The 17,855-nt window shown below is 39.1% G+C and overlaps 2 protein-coding genes across 5 annotated transcripts; one reads left to right on the forward strand and one right to left on the reverse strand.

Moving 5' to 3' along the window:
- Positions 1–2,009: 2,009 nt before the first annotated feature.
- Positions 2,010–11,511, reverse strand: tap1 (transporter 1, ATP-binding cassette, sub-family B (MDR/TAP)). 2 transcript variants are annotated; one of them, XM_086312350.1, is made up of 13 exons: positions 11,394–11,511; positions 10,279–10,611; positions 9,182–9,410; positions 8,406–8,520; positions 7,923–8,053; positions 7,535–7,740; positions 7,203–7,400; positions 6,401–6,529; positions 6,132–6,326; positions 5,885–6,058; positions 4,058–4,217; positions 3,820–3,956; positions 2,010–3,736 (listed from the first exon to the last, which is right to left on the reverse strand). In XM_086312350.1, exons 2-13 carry the CDS (start codon positions 10,597–10,599, stop codon positions 3,515–3,517), a joined length of 2,217 nt encoding a protein of 738 aa, XP_086168476.1. In that variant the 5' UTR covers positions 10,600–10,611; positions 11,394–11,511; the 3' UTR covers positions 2,010–3,514. The 2 variants fall into 2 exon arrangements, with proteins under 2 accessions (XP_086168476.1, XP_086168478.1); XM_086312352.1 differs by lacking the exon at positions 11,394–11,511 and adding an exon at positions 11,150–11,286.
- LOC147319663 (uncharacterized) lies at positions 11,169–17,695 on the forward strand. 3 transcript variants are annotated; one of them, XM_086312354.1, is made up of 5 exons: positions 11,169–11,558; positions 13,653–13,760; positions 14,739–14,888; positions 16,030–16,632; positions 16,771–17,695. In XM_086312354.1, exons 1-5 carry the CDS (start codon positions 11,546–11,548, stop codon positions 17,688–17,690), a joined length of 1,794 nt encoding a protein of 597 aa, XP_086168480.1. In that variant the 5' UTR covers positions 11,169–11,545; the 3' UTR covers positions 17,691–17,695. The 3 variants fall into 3 exon arrangements, with proteins under 3 accessions (XP_086168480.1, XP_086168479.1, XP_086168481.1); XM_086312353.1 differs by lacking the exon at positions 11,169–11,558 and adding an exon at positions 13,129–13,320; XM_086312355.1 differs by lacking the exon at positions 11,169–11,558 and adding an exon at positions 13,330–13,469.
- The last annotated feature ends 160 nt before the right edge of the window (positions 17,696–17,855 follow it).

Genomic DNA, 17,855 nt, shown 5'->3' on the forward strand with positions numbered 1-17,855 from the left:
TAAAGTTTCATTTCATCTATATGCTGATGATTGCCAGCTTTATTTTCCTTTCAGTCATTCTGATAGCTCCCAAATTAGACTCCTGCTTGATTGCCTTAGTGATGTTAAGTCATGGATGGCTCAAAACTTTTTAAATTTTAACGAACGTAAAACGGAAGTAATTCTGTTTGGCCCGAATTGTTCCTCTGATATCCCTGATGTTGACCTTGCTGCTCTGACCCCTCACCTGAAGAGCTCGATTACCAATCTTGGGTTAAAAATCGACTCTGCACTTACCTTTGATGGCCACGTGAATGGGGTGGTGAAATCGTCATTCTATCAACTCAGGCGTCTGTTGAAGGTTAAACCTTTTCTTTCAAGGCGTGACTTGGAGACTATTATCCACGCTTTTATAACCTCACGCTTGGATTATTGTAACTCCCTTTTAATAGGGGTTGGACTGGGCACTCTGACACGCCTGCAACTAGTACAGAATGCTGTGGCACGGTTTTTATCTGGTAAAAGGAAATTTGAGCACATTACTCGGGTTCTGGCCTCCCTGCACTGGCTTCCAATTGAATTTAGGATTCATTTTAAAGTTCTTTTATTGGTTTTTAAATCTTTAAATGGTCTGGCACCTGCGTATCTGTCTGATTTGCTGAAGCCCTATGTCCCCACTCATTCGCTCCGGTCAGCTGAGCAGCTGTTGCTCTCAGTCCCCAAATCAGGGCTGAAACTGAGAGGAGACCGAGCGTTCTCTATTGTGGCTCCTAAGCTTTGGAATAATCTTCCTCTTCACATTAGGCAATCGACATCAGTGATGGTTTTTAAATCCAGATTGAAAACGCATTTTTATTCAATGGCTTTTGACTCAGTGGTTGACTGACTTGTATTTTATTGTTTTCGCTAGTTTATTATTTTATCGTATTTATTATTCTTATGGTATCTATTATGTTTCTGTTGTTCAGCACTTTGGTCACCCTTGTGTGTTTTTAAAGTGCTATATAAATAAACGATGATGATGATAATGATGATGGAATCATTAGCATAAAAGATGTACCTAAGGCATGAGCCAGTGCTTTAGCTACACATAACAACTTAGTTTGGCCATGCAACAGGCTGGCAACCTGTCCAGCATGTACCCAACCTGTTGTCCTATGGAAGCCGAGGACATCTGACTTCTGAAATTCAAATGAAGACAGTGAATGTCACACCATAAAAATTCATCTTAATGTGGCATGGCTGATCAGCAGACAGTTGAATAAATAAAAGTTTGCCTGGTCTCCAAGTAACTAAAAAAGTGCAAAAAGTGTTAAATCATCCCTAAGTCTATTCCACTTGATGAAATTGGCTCTCATGTAGGTCAAACCAAAAAAAGAAAAACTAGAAATTCCCAGTTACAGAGAAGTTCCATTTGCTTTACCATCCTCGCCCATTAACAGCGCCTCAGATTAGAGCCCACATCAAAGCCTCCAGAAGTTCAAATAGCAGACACATTTCATCAGCTGACCCATGTGAATCCAGACTTCAGCCTCATGAGTTTAACTGTGCTATTTTTGGTACCAGACACATTATCTTTGTAAAATAAAGGAAAAGAGATTGGATTTCCATGTGTGGCCCTCACTGTGAGGCACAGGGGACATTAAGACCACAGTCACGACTTAAATCCAGTTGAGTTAATTTGGGAATAGTTGAAAAGCAGCCAACAAGTTGTGCTCGGCTTATGAGGGAACTTCTACAAGAGTGTTAAGAATGCTGTATACAGAAAGAGTATGTAAAGCTGTTAACAAAGCAAGAGGTGGCAACTTTGAGGAATTTAAAATGCAAAACCTACTTTTGCTTTATTAACACTTACTTGAATCCACATGTTATTTAACAGTAATAATTTATTGTGACGTTTTACCATACAACAAAAGCGGAAAGCATAAGCACCCAGAACCTTCCGCAACAACTTAACGCTATTACAAAGAAAACATCTTTATGAGAATTTTTTTTTTTACATTAATAAATCACACGCACCACAGAACAGCTCTGTTTAAAAGATTTACTAATGAAAAGTTGAATATTAAAAACAATGGAGCAAGTCATGATTTGTGTAAATATTTTTCTGTGGAAGCAAACAAGTTTGAACATTGAGTCGTAAAGAATCATCCATAAAGGGAAAAGTACAGAAAAATAAACAAACACACATAAACCCATCCAGAACATTTAGAAACACAGTTTTAAATAGTGCAATATAAAGTAAAGTGAATCTAGCTGCTTGATCTCTACATCTACAGTGTATGAAGCAAAGTGTATGAAGCAAAAGAGTGGGTGACCATGAGCTCTCTCAATCACACCCAAAGGGATATAAAAGCTCACCAGAGGGATGTGGGTTTGGGTGATGTGACAATAATAAAGAAACATTAATCTACCCACTACCACTGATTTTGCTAAACTGCTTATGGTACTGTGCCTTTTCTTTTAAAACTGTATGTCTGGATGTATCACAGCATTGGAGGGAAAGCTGCAAATCAATCATGGCTTGAAGGTTTATAATACAGATTTTTTTTGTTTGAAAATTTGATGGTTTTTTTTTAACCAAAAACTAGACATTATTGTTTATAGTTGCTTTACTCATTTAGATTTCTTGATTGAAAATGCATTATTTTATTATGACGGAGGATTTTTATCTGGACCGGTCTGCTGGTTGCATCTTTGGGACAGGATGCAACTCTCAGGGACTGCTGAGTAGGTAGATAACAGCTTCAAGGACTTTAAGGTGCAACAGTCTTACTGGGTAAACTCCAGCAAACCTTTGTAATACAAGGGGTGGTCTCACTGCAAAAAAAATATTTACAATATAAATGTAGCCTGAGTTTTGCATCTTTTAGGCCTGGTTTAGACTTCTGCGGGGAATCTTTGTAGAGCCCACACATAACCTGCTTAAGTGGGTTAAACGTCATTGCCGGCATTTATGCCTTTGCTGGTGTACTGTGTGGTCAAGTCCTGATGTTTCATATGTGGTGCCAGCTGATAGATATAAAATGTAATTTGGGGACTTTTTTCTCTTCTGGGTCGCTGCTATTTGTAGTGGTCAGTTTTTTTTCGCAGTCAGACATATTTGTCCTTCCCGTTTTTCACTTCTTTGTACTCATTCTCTCATGTCTATTCTGACAGTTTCAGCACTCCAGGAGTTTGCTGACATTTGTGAATCCTTACATTGATGCTATGATTATTATTCCTTATACTGAAGTGACCACTGTTATTCTTTCACTCGTAACTTTAAAAACTGCTGCGAAAAACTAGCACTCAAAATATACAGGAGGAATCGATGATGCTGAACAAGCCAATCACAGTAACTTCGGGTTGCATCCACCCAATGTGTAGTTACATTTCACTGGAGGTGCATGTCGGGTTAGGTTGCAGGGTTAGCAGGGGTTTATGGCTACATCACAGGTTAAGGTGTAGATTTCCCGCTGAAGCATAAATCAGATCTAAGTCTTAAAACCAGCAAGTCTGTTCCTGGAGTGCTGCTCACACTTCTCACTGCATCTCAATTCAATTCTTCCTCATTTCGGAAACAGCTCTTATTTTGCTTTTCCACCAGGCCAGCATAAAGGCCTTTGTTATTCATCAGCTCCTCGTGGTTGCCCTCTTCCTTCACCATCCCTCTATCGATGACAATTATGTGACTGGCCTTCTCAACAACACTCATCTTGTTGGATATCAACAGCACGGAGCAGTCTTTTGCTTGATCCGTCAACGCCTGGTGGACCTGTAGAGCACAATTATTATGGTTTTAAAGGAAAAACAGTTTTAAGAAATATGCAAAATCACTAAAGATGAAGAATTTCCTACTTGATATTCGTTCTCTGTGTCCAAATCACTTGTGGCATTGTCCAGAATCAGGACTTTAGGACGTCTGATTAAAGCTCGAGCAATAGCAATACGCTGCTTTTGGCCTCCAGACACCTGGCCACCCTTCTCCCCGGCATCTATGAAACAGAGGGATGTACCAACAAACTTTTGCTTAGGTAGGGCCTTAGAAAATATGAAATGTTGTGGTGCCGTTAAACGCTGAGATTCTGGGTCGAACCTGTGTCATATTTATTCGGCAGTTCCATGATGAATTTGTGGGCGCTGGCCAGATTTGCAGCCCTATGCATTTCCTCATCAGAGGCATGCTCGTAGCCATATTTGATGTTCTCTCGAACAGAGCGAGCAAACAGCACACATTCCTGGCTCACCACAGCAATCTGTGAGCAAACAGAACGAAGACAGGATATTAGTGACTGTGTAATATTCACAGCAGACTCTAAGCAGGGCCTTCAAAGAAATCAGCTGCAGATTAAAGCTAAGAAAAAGCACAAATAAGTATCCTTATAACAAGATAAGACAGATGACAAAGGAGTGAATTTAAACAGGAATTTGGAGGAAAAACATTTAGTAATCTGTGAAAATGCTTCCCTGTCATCATTAGCTGAAGCTCAGGGGCTAATTTCATTCCATTTCCATTTTATACAGAATTCACAGGATTTATTTAGTATCTTTAACTTCAGTTTAGGAGTTAAATTTGTGGCATGAGGACTTGATAAACCCCTAGGTGCGAATAGCCACAGAGGTTGATGTTGATGATGTCTTTGTTCCCAGCTGAAGTTTACTGTTAGCTAAAACTAAACTAAAACTAGGTGTAGAAAATACTTAGCTGAAATTAAAAAAATAAATAAAATACACTTATATAAAAAGGAAAGAACTGAAATAATTTTAGACACTTGAAAAAAAAGGAAAATATACAGGAAATGTATTTTGTTTTAGCCTTTGGTCAAACTTGTCCTAACAGTGAGTCTGATGAGGGTTTGATGCATACAGTTACTGGGACGGTTGGTGTCCCTGTGACTGCGAGTCAGTTACTTTCATAATAACAAAAACCTAGCAATGAAACTGGTCAATTTTAATTGTAATTATATTTATATTAAAAATCCACTCTGGGAACTAAGGGCCAGATATACTAAACTGGGCAAAATAGCGTGTGAACGCAGTCCCCAAATAGTAAAACAGTATTCGTAGGAGTAGTTACTTTTTCTGAGCAATGTACAAAAGTTGCGTTGTTTTCTAAATTTGGATGCAGTCAGTTCATTTAAATATCAAGCACAAAAAAAGATAACTTTACGTGCTTGATTAAAAAGATTTTCTCCCTATGTTTTGCTCCTTCAGTAGGGGACTCCCAGAAAGACATACAGAACAGGGTCAGTCACAAACTCAGTTCTTACCTCTTACTCGCAGTCGCTTTGTAAATACCAACAGCACTTTATTTTAAACCAATTGGCACAAAGTATTAGTAAATCTGGCTTTAAATGAGATTAAACTAAATTGAAAAAAATAACATGAAGAGAAATACTAGTTAGAAAATGCAAAACAATAATACCTCTGCATTTATTTCTTCTAAAAAAGATATAGTAAAATTTGATCCCAGTAAAAAACATAAAAAAAAATAATATACAGAAACATATGGCCCTGAAAACTATCCTCAGTGGGTCCCAACAGGCTAAAAGTGTTTACTGTTGTTTTTCCACTGTGATCAGGTCTTTTAAAGCTAAAATATGATGTTATTGACCTTTCATCTTTTTAAAGAAGAAATGTTTAGGCATTAAATCGATCTTCTGAAAATACTGCATGCAGAACTTGCATCACACTTAATAATTTTAGAGCAACAGCTTAACAGCTTATAATTTAGCTTTATAAGCAGTTTTTCCCCCAGTGGCCAAAAAAAGACCCCACTTAATGCAGCTTTAAAGGTGCATTCTGGAATTTTCTTGTAAACAAACCAAAGAAATGTTTGCGTTGAGTGTTTCCCATGGCACCGTTAAGCACAAAGATTATAAATAAAAACACAAATGGAATTAAATATCTGATATTCACAAACCTTGTCATGTAGGTACTGGTCTTTGTAGCTTTTCAGTGGTTTGCCATCCAGGAGAATCTCCCCTCCTATAGGCTGGTAAAACCTCTCCAGCAGCTTCACGCAGGTGGACTTCCCTGATCTATTAAGACCCACGAGGGCAGTGATTTGGCCTGGCTTTACCTCCAGAGATATATTCTGGTGAAAGAGGTATATTTTAAGGAATGCTTTAACTTGAAGTAAAACATGCACAGGACAAATTAGTACATACCTTAAGGACGAGATTTTCTTCATTTAATTTTCCATTATATGAAAATGTAACATTTTTGAATTGAATGTGTCCTTGAAGATTTTCAGGGGCCAAAGTACCATCTGGGGGTACTTGAGGTTTTCTATCCAAATATTCAAAGATCTTCTCAGAGGCTCCAATTGCTTTCTTCACTTGTGGGTAATATCGCATGACAGCCTGAAAGAGAAGTAGTCATGAATAAGAGGAAAAAGTGAGCATCCATTTATGCTTCTTCTTGGTCGATGGCTCACCTCAACAGCAGAGGCAAACTGCAGCTCATAAAGGACAAACGACACAAGATCTCCACTGCTGACGGCCCCCCTGGTCACAAGTGTGCCCCCGTAGTACAGAATGCATACCTTCAAAGCTAGGGTAGTCATCTGGAGAAACAAGAACAACAGCTTACAGAGTGATCAACTGTAAAATGAGTTACATTAAGTATTAATGAGTAATTGACCGTGATGCTGAAGTCTACATTTACAGTGTACCACCTTGGTGTGCCCTCTTTTAGATTTATTGAAATTTGCTTTGTGTGATTTAAAGTTAGAGCCCTTTATGCACTTCACTTTGAAACAAGAGAATATAATAAGCACCAAAGATTGCAGCTGGACAAATGTTTGGTATCTGCTACACTCCTTAACTGCTTATTGTGTGATATAATGATGGGTTTGGCCTCTTAATAACAAGGCCTATATATATTCATAGGTGCGAGAAATGCACTGCTTAACATCCTCTGTCAACAAAGACACCACCAGAGGTCTGAACTTACAGCACAACAGCAGGAGCAGGAGTAGGCAGGTTAAAGGTCAGATCTGATTGCATTTATGTTTTCGCATGCACCGAAAAGCACAATAGATCCTCTTTGAAATTTATAATCAGATTTCACCTTGTGTATTTATCTCAGTTACAATTTCTAGCTATAAAAACAACAAATAAAAGGTGTTTAAATGTCTTGTTAGCTGCCTTTAGACACTCCCACTGCCACATATTCACACAAGTCAGGCTAAACAAAAACTGCAAATACTCTGTAGCATAGATCAGTGTTCAACTCACACTGTTAGCCCAGGTAGAAGCCGCATAGGCAGCTGCCTCCTTTTTATTAAGGGCGTAAGTGTCCTCCAGGCGCAGTCTGTACTTCTCTGTCTCACCGTCCTCATTGGCAAAACTCCTCACTGTCTTCATGTTTGAGAAGGTCTCTGTGGCCACCTGGTTAGCCTTTGCCAGTGACTCTTGAACTTGCACAGCAATAGTCTGAAATATAATGAAAAATTAAACTACACAGTTTGATTCAGTAAAACAAGACATATTTTATTGATTTGTCACTATTGTAACTGATCAGAGGAGATTTGATCAACAAGTAATTAAAGCTAAATTTTTCACATCACCTGGTGGAAGCGTCCGGTGAGCTTGGGTATGACCCAGATGATGGGCAGCCCCATGCATGTGAGCAGCGTCATTTTCCATGACTGGCTCACCATGTAGAACAAGAGGAAGCCGAAACGAGCCGTGTACCACATCAGAAGACTCAGCTCCTCGCTCAGAGCTTCACTCACGCTGTTGGTATCAGTGGTAATCCGTGACACCAGTTCACCTAACAGTACAGCATGAGTCTTCTTAAAGGGATCGCATTTTAAGTGTATATATACTTCTTTTTTCTGGATTATTTGTAACAAGTTCACAAAACTTTTTAAGAGGAAACTGAGATTGGCTTTTAGGGTTTTAGTTATTAATTAATGAAACATTAATCTTATATACAGTTTGTACATAATTTACCTGTTGAAGTGGCATCAAAGAAAGCGATCTCCTGTTTCAGCACGGCCTGGAAGACGACTCCCTGCACCGAGGTGTGTATGCGGCTCATGGTGATATTGTACGTGAGGTCACATATAAACTCGAGCACAGCACTGAGACATAAAGCAGAGGAAGAGTTACACTAAAAGTACATAAAATATTATTACAGCCATATCTTTAAGCTTTTGTTAAGCTTCTGTTGTACACATATCCTCAGAAGTGACTGAAACTACACTACATGGGTTGGAGCAGGAGCTCGGGTGTAAAAAGCATCCTAGGTTAACGCTGACCATCCTCACAACACTCTTTCAGTTCATTTCTGAGTATTAAAAAAAATCCCTGAAATTTTTAGCAAACAGATCACATGTTTTTTATTTATTCTAATTAAATTGTTCTGCGTTAGTAAACGGAGAGAACCTTTTAAAAACCAACTTTAATAACCAAAGAAGACAAAGGTTGTATTACCTGGCAATGGTCATTAGTGTCATGATTGTAATGGCCTCTGTGAAGGCGTCAGGTGCTTCTTCATTCATGATCCAGTCAGCCATGCGTCCAGTGTACTGAGGAATAGCCATCTCACCTGAAAGCAGGTGTTAACATTATCACCATACTGATCTTTGGCAAAGCCCAACTGCCAGGTTAACTTTTACATTCAGCAGCGTCAGTGGACTGTGATTACATTTCAATTACAATTACAATTGCCTACAATTACAGTTTCATGTTGCTGGCATTATTACAGATATGCAGCTAGTGCTGCAGAAAACAAGACCTTTTTTCCTATACTTAAATTAACAGCATGAGGACAATGACACGAACACAATGATAACTACAGGATATAATTTCAAAACACTGTAGTGGCAAGAAGCACATGCATGCTTTAATTTAAACGAAAAGAGGCGTATTACGCTTTAGGCTCCAGATTTGTATTCTTGGACTCCACACATGATTCAAAGTTCACAATAATCCTTATTTATCTTATACTGGGCCTTAATGCAACCCTCTAGGTAATTCACTGTCTGGAACGGGCACATTTATCACCCTTCTCCCTCTCTTTAAAAAACTATCTGAAACCGAGTCTGAAGCATGACATTCTGCATACAGGGTTTACTTTCACGTATGCTAACCTCATTATTTGCCACTCTGATGATGTTTAATATGAGAATACACAATTGTAATACTATAAATACGATGGAATGAAAGAAGCGCAACAGACCCCACTTCAAAGGTGTTATTTCACATACCATAAGACGAGAGAAAGACAAGTATCAGCACAGCAACAAAGCGCCAGAAAAAGGGCTGCATGTATCCCATCAGTCTCTTCAGAGAGGCCCCAGTCTCCTCTTTTGGCTTCTGAGATGGTGTCCTCTTAATAAAAGATGAAATGTACTGGCCCCAGGAGATCAAAAGAGATGACACATACCGACTCCAGTAGAGCCAGGCCACTAGTGTCACGATATAACCCTGTAACACCTGCAGGACAAAGGACAGGTTTAATATAACCATTACACGTGTGTTTAGTTAGCTTAGATGAAATAAATTGGTTTTGGTCTCAGATCTTGTTCCAGGCTGAGTATGTTTTATGCATTATTTTTATTTTCTGCTCAAAAAAAGTTCAATTACACTGGAAACTGTTCAATTATCTGAGAGATCTACTACTAGAAATCTAATAAACACATATAGAGAAAAAAATTATTCACTTTTTCATTATATTAATGTGTAAATGTGTGTTTTGTCTGCTGATCAGACTTAAGACATGAAAGCAACAATTTATGCATCCCATCCATGCTGGCAGCAATCACAAAGTTGTTAAGTGGTTTCTGTCATGAAACAAAAGAAGAAGAACTGAAGACCTCCAGGGTGGCAATAACAGTGGTAAAGGAGGTGGCCACAAATAGCAGTAACACAGTTTAAAAAGATTCCAAGTAAAAATAGCATAAAAAATGTAGATTATAGATACATTAACAAATACTTGTATTCATACTTCTTATTTCAGCTAAATGCTCCTGATATTTTCATTATCTAATATATTTGACTGTTCTTACTGATACTGCAGTTTTAACTGGCACTTTTACAACTTTCTGCTGCAGGAGAAGTTACTGATATAGAACAATAAACTTCAACTCTTATCATAAGATTTGTGTGATGCATTTTACACTTCAAAGTAGCTGGTAAGAATCCTGCAGTTCACAGATAGCTATTGCACGTAAAGAAAAGCACATTTCTTATTGAGATATGTCCCCTCAAAGTGCATTAGGTAATGAATTCATATTTTCCTTCTTGCTGCTCACCAAGGTTGCACATATTGTAGCATGGTAGGCAACAAAACACATACACTCACCCTCTCCCAAGAGTGCCACCCCCACAGTTCCTCCATGGTGGACTGCCCCAGCACCCAGAGAAGAGTAGCGTACACTGGGAAGTGGAAGCAAAGGACCCCTAAGCTCTGGATCCCCTCGAAGCTTTTAGTCCATGGTAGGCTTCCAGGGTAGGTGAAGGCCAGGAAGGCAAGGAGGGAGGCTCTGGTCAGGGCTCCTACCCATAGGGTGATGAATGGATGAGAGAGTAGGAGAGGCGAGAGTTGGGCCAGGCGGATGGTGTGCACCACACACACATCCAGGCACACGCAAAGCACCGGGAAAAAGTAGCTCATCTTCTGCATTACGCACACACTCTGCAAAAACAAATGACAGAGACAGCTGAGTATTAATATCAGCAAAATATGCAAACATGCAAAAACATAAAATAAGAATGATCTATGTGTCACCAGTGGGCAAACTTTTTTTAAAGCAACTTTTTCAGCTTATACTCATATATTAACGCTATAACGCACCATGCACTAGTCTTTGTACACTAGAGTATTTCCTTTTCCCCCTGGAAGAGTGACATTACGTCTATAAGTGTTGGGTGGATGGGACTGACGGATCAAACATGATCAAACATCAAACACCAGGCCTACATTTTGAATGCCCTTTAAGGACAATGGTCCCTATTTACTTTCACTTTGCTGCCGATTGCATTTACTTTCATTTTCTGCTGCCCTGATGATTTCTTTGAAATGGCTCCGTGAATAAACCAAACATCACACACAAACACAAACAATTATGGCAAATGTTGACACCTACTATCATAAACAGCATTGATAGCGTATACTACATGAGTTTACAGGGGATAGCAACTGTTATAATTACCCTTAAATCCAACCTACTTACTCGGTTTCCTTGACACGACCTATTTGCTTCGACGAACGTCCCAAACCTTTGAAAAACTCGAATATAACCTCAGACCAAGTAAATAACGTTAATTTAATATCTACAAACCGGCAGCCTGTTCAGTCACGAACCGACAACCACTGACTGGCAAAACTGAAACCGAAACTAACTATTTATAGAGCTTTTGGAATGGAAAGTCCCACATACGTCCTCCTACCGAAGACCAACGACAAACAAAACTTACCTTTATTTAAACCGTGACGTTTTTATTTCAACATTACTACTCAGAAATCTTGTTTTTGAAGAATAACTTCAGTGTGTGGAGTGCCTGCTGCCACCAACACTGCAAAGTTGATAGGATGTGCCTGATATGAAAATCAGTCCAACAGCGACCCCATGTGGCGAGGAGGTACAATTGCATGAGCTTTTTACTCGTTTTAAATGAACAACAGCTAGAATCACAGTAATTACATAAATCGCTTGGATATATATCTTTATACTTTCATATATTTCTTCATTCATTCATTCATTCATGCATTCTGGTCCCAGAAGCAATAGTAGACTAAATAGCTATGTATATTGTTTTGTGATGTAGTTTTGATATATATTGTTTAATTATCTTTACTGGTTTACATTGAGTGTAAACCCATCCAATAATAGCCACATGAACCTCCTCTGAGGTATTCCTCTTTTCATCCTGCCTTGCGGCTGCTTATTTGTTGCCTGATTTGCCTGCCTGACGGTCACATGTTGTCTCTTGCCTGGTCTTGGACACTGAAACCCCCAACAGAAACTTTGAACTCCCTGACAGTTTCCTTCCTTTCCCTTCTTTCCGGTTTGATGGCTGGAAAAAGCAACGCTAAAAGTGTTCCTACTATTTTAGGAACCCTCTTTGTAAACCCCTGTAAACCACAAAGCATGTGTTTGCTTTGCTGTTTATTTTGAAAAAAATAAAAAGCAATAAAATACATCTTTGGTCAATTTCTTACACTTCAGCACTTAAAAAACGACAGATTTATAGTCCTTTATTGCATTAAAAAACTTTTAGTTTAAAAGTTTTAAGTTTAAAATGTAGAATTCTAAACTAATTCAAACTGGATTCAGCCAATACAATATCCCTTTTTGTGTTTTCACTGTATTCTAGTTTCTATGTCGGGAAATATTTCCGAAATTTCTACTGCAGCAGCACTTTTGGGATAATGATTTCTTTAAAATGTATGCAGCATGTTTATACTGCAGTTCACTGAGGTTAACTTTGGAGAAAATGAAGCGTTTTTAGTACCTAGTAATCATAACTGTTAATTAAATCCACAGTAATCTGTTCAAAAGTAGAATGCTTTACTAAATGAAAAAAATCAAGGAAAGTCCATCCATTCACTTTCTTCTGCTTATCCAGTTTAGGGTTGTGAACATGTAAAGTCCCTGCAGGAAAGCTCCAGCCTTGTGATGGATTTGAACAAAGGGTTTTCTTGCTGTGAGGCAATGGTGCAAACCACAGTTGGTAAATAAAATAGGCTACTATGGTAAATATTGAACTGAGAGCAGCCACTGAATAATTCTAATTTGAACCCTTATGTTGACCCATTAGACCTATTATTATGGAGAATTATGCTCTTACACTGTCTTTTTTTCAGTATATAAAAGCATATTTACATGTTGTTAGACATGGCACATTGTTGTCATTGTTCTTCTAGTGCAAACTAAAGCAATTAATCTCTTTGTAACCGCAGAATTGAATGATATAAATAATCCTTGCATAGATGGCCTGCATCAGAATACTGTCAGAAGACTTTATGGGATTTGCAACAATAATATTCATTTTTGTTTCCCTTTGGCTGAAATTAAGGCGTAACTTTACACATATGTGATTCATACATTTGTGAAACTGAGCTCCCATCTCTGTTATAAACTGTCACACCAAAGTCACTTGTATATGTACCCTGGAAAGCCTGGATGCGCATGCTCAGACATGGCAGCTGCCTGTGAGAAGCCCCTCAGAGCATACAGTTATGAACATTTAGCCAAATAAAAGTCGAGTTAACTGATTTGACTGCTGCGGAGTTTCGCTGCCAGAGCCGCGATGGAGTAAACAGTTGGCAGCGGGGACATTTGTGAGCTGGTCTGGATGGAAGCGACGGGTTTACGAGACGTTTTCAAATGTATAACGCTGTGTAAGCAAACACGAACGCCAGAAATGTGTCGTTTTAAAGGTTTCAGCCTGCATGAAGGGTGAGAGCTTAGCCAGATATACCGCGTTAGGAGCAGCTTCTCGATCTGCAGTTTTTCCGTGACTCTCAGGCCCAGCAACGCCTACTTCTACGTAAGCTAAAACATCTGGATTTGGCCACATGGGTTTGTTGTGCACAGTAAACAGCTGCGCTGACGGGGTTTCAGGCTGATTTTAGTGATGACCTAAGAGGGGAAAGAAAGATGGCTGGAGAAAATGCGATTTTAAAATCAATCGTAAAATACAATAATAATTCTTTTCTTTTTCATGTTTTAGCTATTGCAGCAATGGAGGATATTGGTCTTCTTCCCAAACCCACCCCCGAAACCCCAGTCCACAGACCCACAGTCCCTGAGACTTTTGGGCACCATCACATCCCACCAGGTGGGTATATGAGCTCATGCAATGTTTAATGAAATGTGAAAAATATCAGGTATTCACCTGTCCTAACAAGCAGAGGCAGACTTAAACAATTCACAAATTGTAACATAATCCCAGGCCACTCTGGTCACTTCAAATAAGAAGTATAGGTTTAGTAGTATATTTTTGTTTAGCAAGAATGTTACATTTCAAATGTGAGTGCTGGGAAGTGAAAAGGGTTTGTATGCCAAGTATGCCAAAGCCATACAAAGAGAAGAATTATCTTTAGTACACAGTTTGTGTTACCAACATGATATCAATATTTCATATTCAAATATTCCTGTGGGGCACGAGTGACTATTTACCAGTCACAGAACACACAAATATACAAGGTAAGGCACAAAAAAAAAACGTGTTTGCATGTTTTACACTTTTAAATGATTCTTTTTATTCATTTAAGGGTCAATGTCAGTGTCTATTTGATTACAGTTGATTAGTAGCTTCTGAGTATCTGGGGTTTCACTTCTTTGTTTCTCATTTTTGTTAATATTCTTTTTTTAGGGTTGTTTCTGTATAGTCTTGTGTTTTTAACCTTTATTGATTCATCCCTCCAGCTACCTGTTCCTTGTCTTTGTAGCCCTTGTATTTACTGTGTAGATGTATAGATGTCCTATTTTCTGTAACTTGTCTTGTGGATTCTGGACTGTTTATCACCTGGGAAATCAACATTAAAGCTCATTTTGAGTTCAATTCCTGCCTCCTGAGTTTGAGCCTATAAATGACTCAATAATCCACAGAGCCATTGATACAAGCAAACAGAACAAAACAAAGCTTCATACAAACAGACATATTTACTGAACATGAATGTGGGCTACAACAATGTAAAACAGGCTGTTGATGTGTGCACAATTACATGTGGAGACTAGGGGGAGAGTTACTGCTGACAGAATTCTGGACAGTCAACTCATTGCTGCTTGTTACAATGTATGCTTCTCTACATAGACCACCTCTATGTCGGTGATGCAAGCAGGAAATCTGACATGGACAAAGATGGAGTGGGTAAAAAACGGTCCCACTCAATGACAATATCTGAGCAGCAGATGATCTCCCAATTTCCTGTACATCACCAAGCACCTGTGGGTGCTGACACTAGTAAGTACAGATAAGAGTTAATGTACATCCACCTTTACTTGGATGTATAAGTGTGCATGCAAGTATTATAAAAAGTTAATTTTGTGAACATTCAATTGATATATATATATATATATTTTAATTTTCAGTAACACTGGTGGATTATTTATTATAATAATATTTTTATAATTATTCTTGTTATTGTTATTATTATCCATTTATCCATTATTATTTAATATATATACTTTTACGTATATAGTTAAATTAATTTGGGTCAACAGAAAAGTCAGCTGCTTCAGCGCCACCGGGCCTAGACATCCCCGAAATCCATGTATCACTCGTAGTTCCAGAACCTTACAAAAAGTCAGATCTTATTGGTTTAACATATTTGGTTCATTTTGACCGTTGCTCATAGAACTTGTCACTGTGAATCCTCAAAGTGAATGATAGTTTTTCCGTAATGTAGATTTCGTTGACTATATTGATGCAGTCCTCCTGTGACGGTGGTTCAACCTTTAACCATTTCCTTGTAATGGCTTTTTTGCTAGCAATCAATAGAATTGCCAACAGTCTCATATCAGACTTCTTCCAGTTTTGCGTGTTTACAGCTCCCAAATATATACACTGAAATGAACAGGGGATTTTAGATCCATAAACAAAATTTATATGATTACACATACAGGACCAAAATTACATTACATCCCCAGAAGATATGATAATGTTTAGCTCCAGAGGTCCCACAAAGCCTCCAACATAAGTCGCGACCTCCTCTGTGCCTTTTTTGAATTGGTGTAATAAAATATCTCACTAAGTGTCTCCATCCAAACTCTCGCCATGTATTGGAGACTTTTATGGTCCACTGCAGTTGACACATTTTTACCCAATTTTCACTAGGGATGAGTACATTGCCCTCCATCTCCCTCTCTTAATGTATTCAGAATTGGTCTCTTTGCCATGAACATTCAACTGAAATGCTTGAGTGCTATCAGAATAATAATAAGACCAATAAACATCCCCAATATTTCTGAGAAAAGATTTTGAGGGTTTAAACTTGAATGATTGTTTCATTGTTTCATTGTTTCTGAAAAATCCCAGACCTCCAGTGCTAGCAATGAAAAATAACAACAAAAATGTTTTTCTGTTTTTTGATCTGTTTGTACAGCACATCTTAATACAGTTGCCCAAAATGGAAACACCAATTTGGATAAAGCAGGCGCTGTCAGAAAAATAACCAAAGCCAAAGTTGCAGATCCATTAAAGTGGAAGCAAAACAGGCAGAAACAACTGAGGATGGAGGGAAAATCATATGTAAGCAAACGCAAGAAAGATGGTGAGATTGTAACCAAACACCCAAGAGCCATAGGACCAAGATGCACCTCGGATGCATGCAAAAAAGCGACAAATCGGCTATGTAGTGAAATTACTGAAGAAACAAGGAAGAAGGTGTTCAATGAATTTTGGCAGCACATGAACTGGGCTCAGAGAAAGCTCTATGTAGCAGGACAAGTCGATCGTGACTCTGTGGAAAGATCTCGGGCTGCGGAGTTGCCTTCAAGGAGATCGGTATCACTTCGTTATCATTTGATGGTGGATGGCAAACGGACACAAGTATGTAAGAACATGTTCCTGTCCACGCTTGGGATTGGAGAATGGTCTGTGCTCAACTGGGCAACAGAAAAGACTGAATCAAACAAGAGCAAGTCAGAAAAAAAGCCAGTTGTGACTGCCCCTCCTGTAGACAGCAACACTGCAGTAGTTACTCAAGGTGAGTGTTTTTTTCTTTGACTGTTTATCAGTTACTTTATAAACTCGTTGACCTGATTTACACAAGTTTTGGCAGAAGCAATGAGGTATATCTCAATAATGATACGTGCATGTTAATAAGGTTCCCATGTTTTTACAGAACACATGAATGCAACTGACAAAGACAAAAACAGGCTACCAGAAAAAGAGGGGGCAATCCGAAAGAAATCCAGAGTTGCAAAACCACTAACATGGAAACAAAATCGTCAGAAGCAACTCAGGATGGAGGGAAAACCGTACACCAGCAAGAGAAAGAAAGATGGCGCCGCTATTACTAAAGCTCAAAGGTCAATGGGGCCAAGATGCACATCCGGTGCCTGCAAAAGGGCATCGAACCGCTTTTGTGCTGACTTTAGTGACGAAACGCGGAGTGGGCTGTTCACTGCTTTCTGGCAGTGTATGAACTGGACTCAGAGGAAGGTCTATGTGGCTGGGCTTGTGGACTGTGATCCGGTGGAAAGAACCCGTGCACCGTGGACTCAGTCTAGAAGATCAGTCTCAATGAGATATCATTTGATAGCAGATGGCGATAAAAAACAAGTTTGCAAAAAAATGTTCCTCTCCACTTTGGGGATTGGAGAGTGGTCAGTGCTTAACTGGGCCCAGAATGCCTCCCAGCTAGACGATTCGGAGGAGAACAGTAAGAAGCGAATGCAGAGGAAATCCCGTAAAGCTTCTGAGCATATAGTCCTGAAGGAGTTTCTAGAGAGTTTACCAAAAGTGTCACCTTCCTGTGGTGGAACGTCCACCTCTAAGCTCTGTCTGGAGCCAGTCTTCTCAAACATGTCCGAGGTCTACAGGTACTACTACAGCCACTGCGTGGATCAGAAGACAGCGCCGCTTTCACGCCAGGTTTTCTGTGCTGTGTTTAAAAAAATGAATTTAAGATTGTGTGACTCCAAAAAGGACCAGTGTTGTTCTTTTGGTGGAACTGGAAACTTGTTTAATGAGCTTTGGGAGGAATACTGCTTGGAAAGAGGAGCTCCAGGGCAACAACCTGAGAGAGTCGGTGACCCGTAGACCAATGTTGGTGTTTGTTGCCAAGTTAATACCAACTTTGTATTATACACCGTTTGTTTGAGACTTGATGGTGGATCCTTCTTTTATATTTGCACTTCTTGAAGCAGTGTAGTTGTCTCGATGTAGCTGAAACAATTTAAGCACTACGTTCATTTTGAGGCCTCC

Source organism: Aulonocara sp. 'chitande type north' Nkhata Bay, linkage group LG11, assembly GCF_057382095.1.
Source record: "Aulonocara sp. 'chitande type north' Nkhata Bay isolate Kocher_YH1m ecotype deep benthic linkage group LG11, A_spYH_male_GT1.1, whole genome shotgun sequence".
Lineage (NCBI taxonomy): Eukaryota > Metazoa > Chordata > Actinopteri > Cichliformes > Cichlidae > Aulonocara > Aulonocara sp. 'chitande type north' Nkhata Bay.

Excerpts from the sequence above, each read along its gene's own strand:
- tap1 (XM_086312350.1), bottom strand. The coding sequence starts at position 10,599 with ATGCAGAAGATGAGCTACTTTTTCCCGGTGCTTTGCGTGTGCCTGGAT. Across the intron at positions 6,530-7,202 it reads CTTCTACCTGGGCTAACAGT|ATGACTACCCTAGCTTTGAA; the intron begins GTGAGTTGAACA and ends TTGTTTCTCCAG. Across the intron at positions 4,218-5,884 it reads ACCAGTACCTACATGACAAG|ATTGCTGTGGTGAGCCAGGA; the intron begins GTTTGTGAATAT and ends GTTTGCTCACAG.
- LOC147319663 (XM_086312353.1), top strand. The coding sequence starts at position 13,275 with ATGGAAGCGACGGGTTTACGAGACGTTTTCAAATGTATAACGCTGT. Across the intron at positions 13,761-14,738 it reads GCACCATCACATCCCACCAG|ACCACCTCTATGTCGGTGAT; the intron begins GTGGGTATATGA and ends TTCTCTACATAG. Across the intron at positions 14,889-16,029 it reads ACCTGTGGGTGCTGACACTA|CACATCTTAATACAGTTGCC; the intron begins GTAAGTACAGAT and ends CTGTTTGTACAG.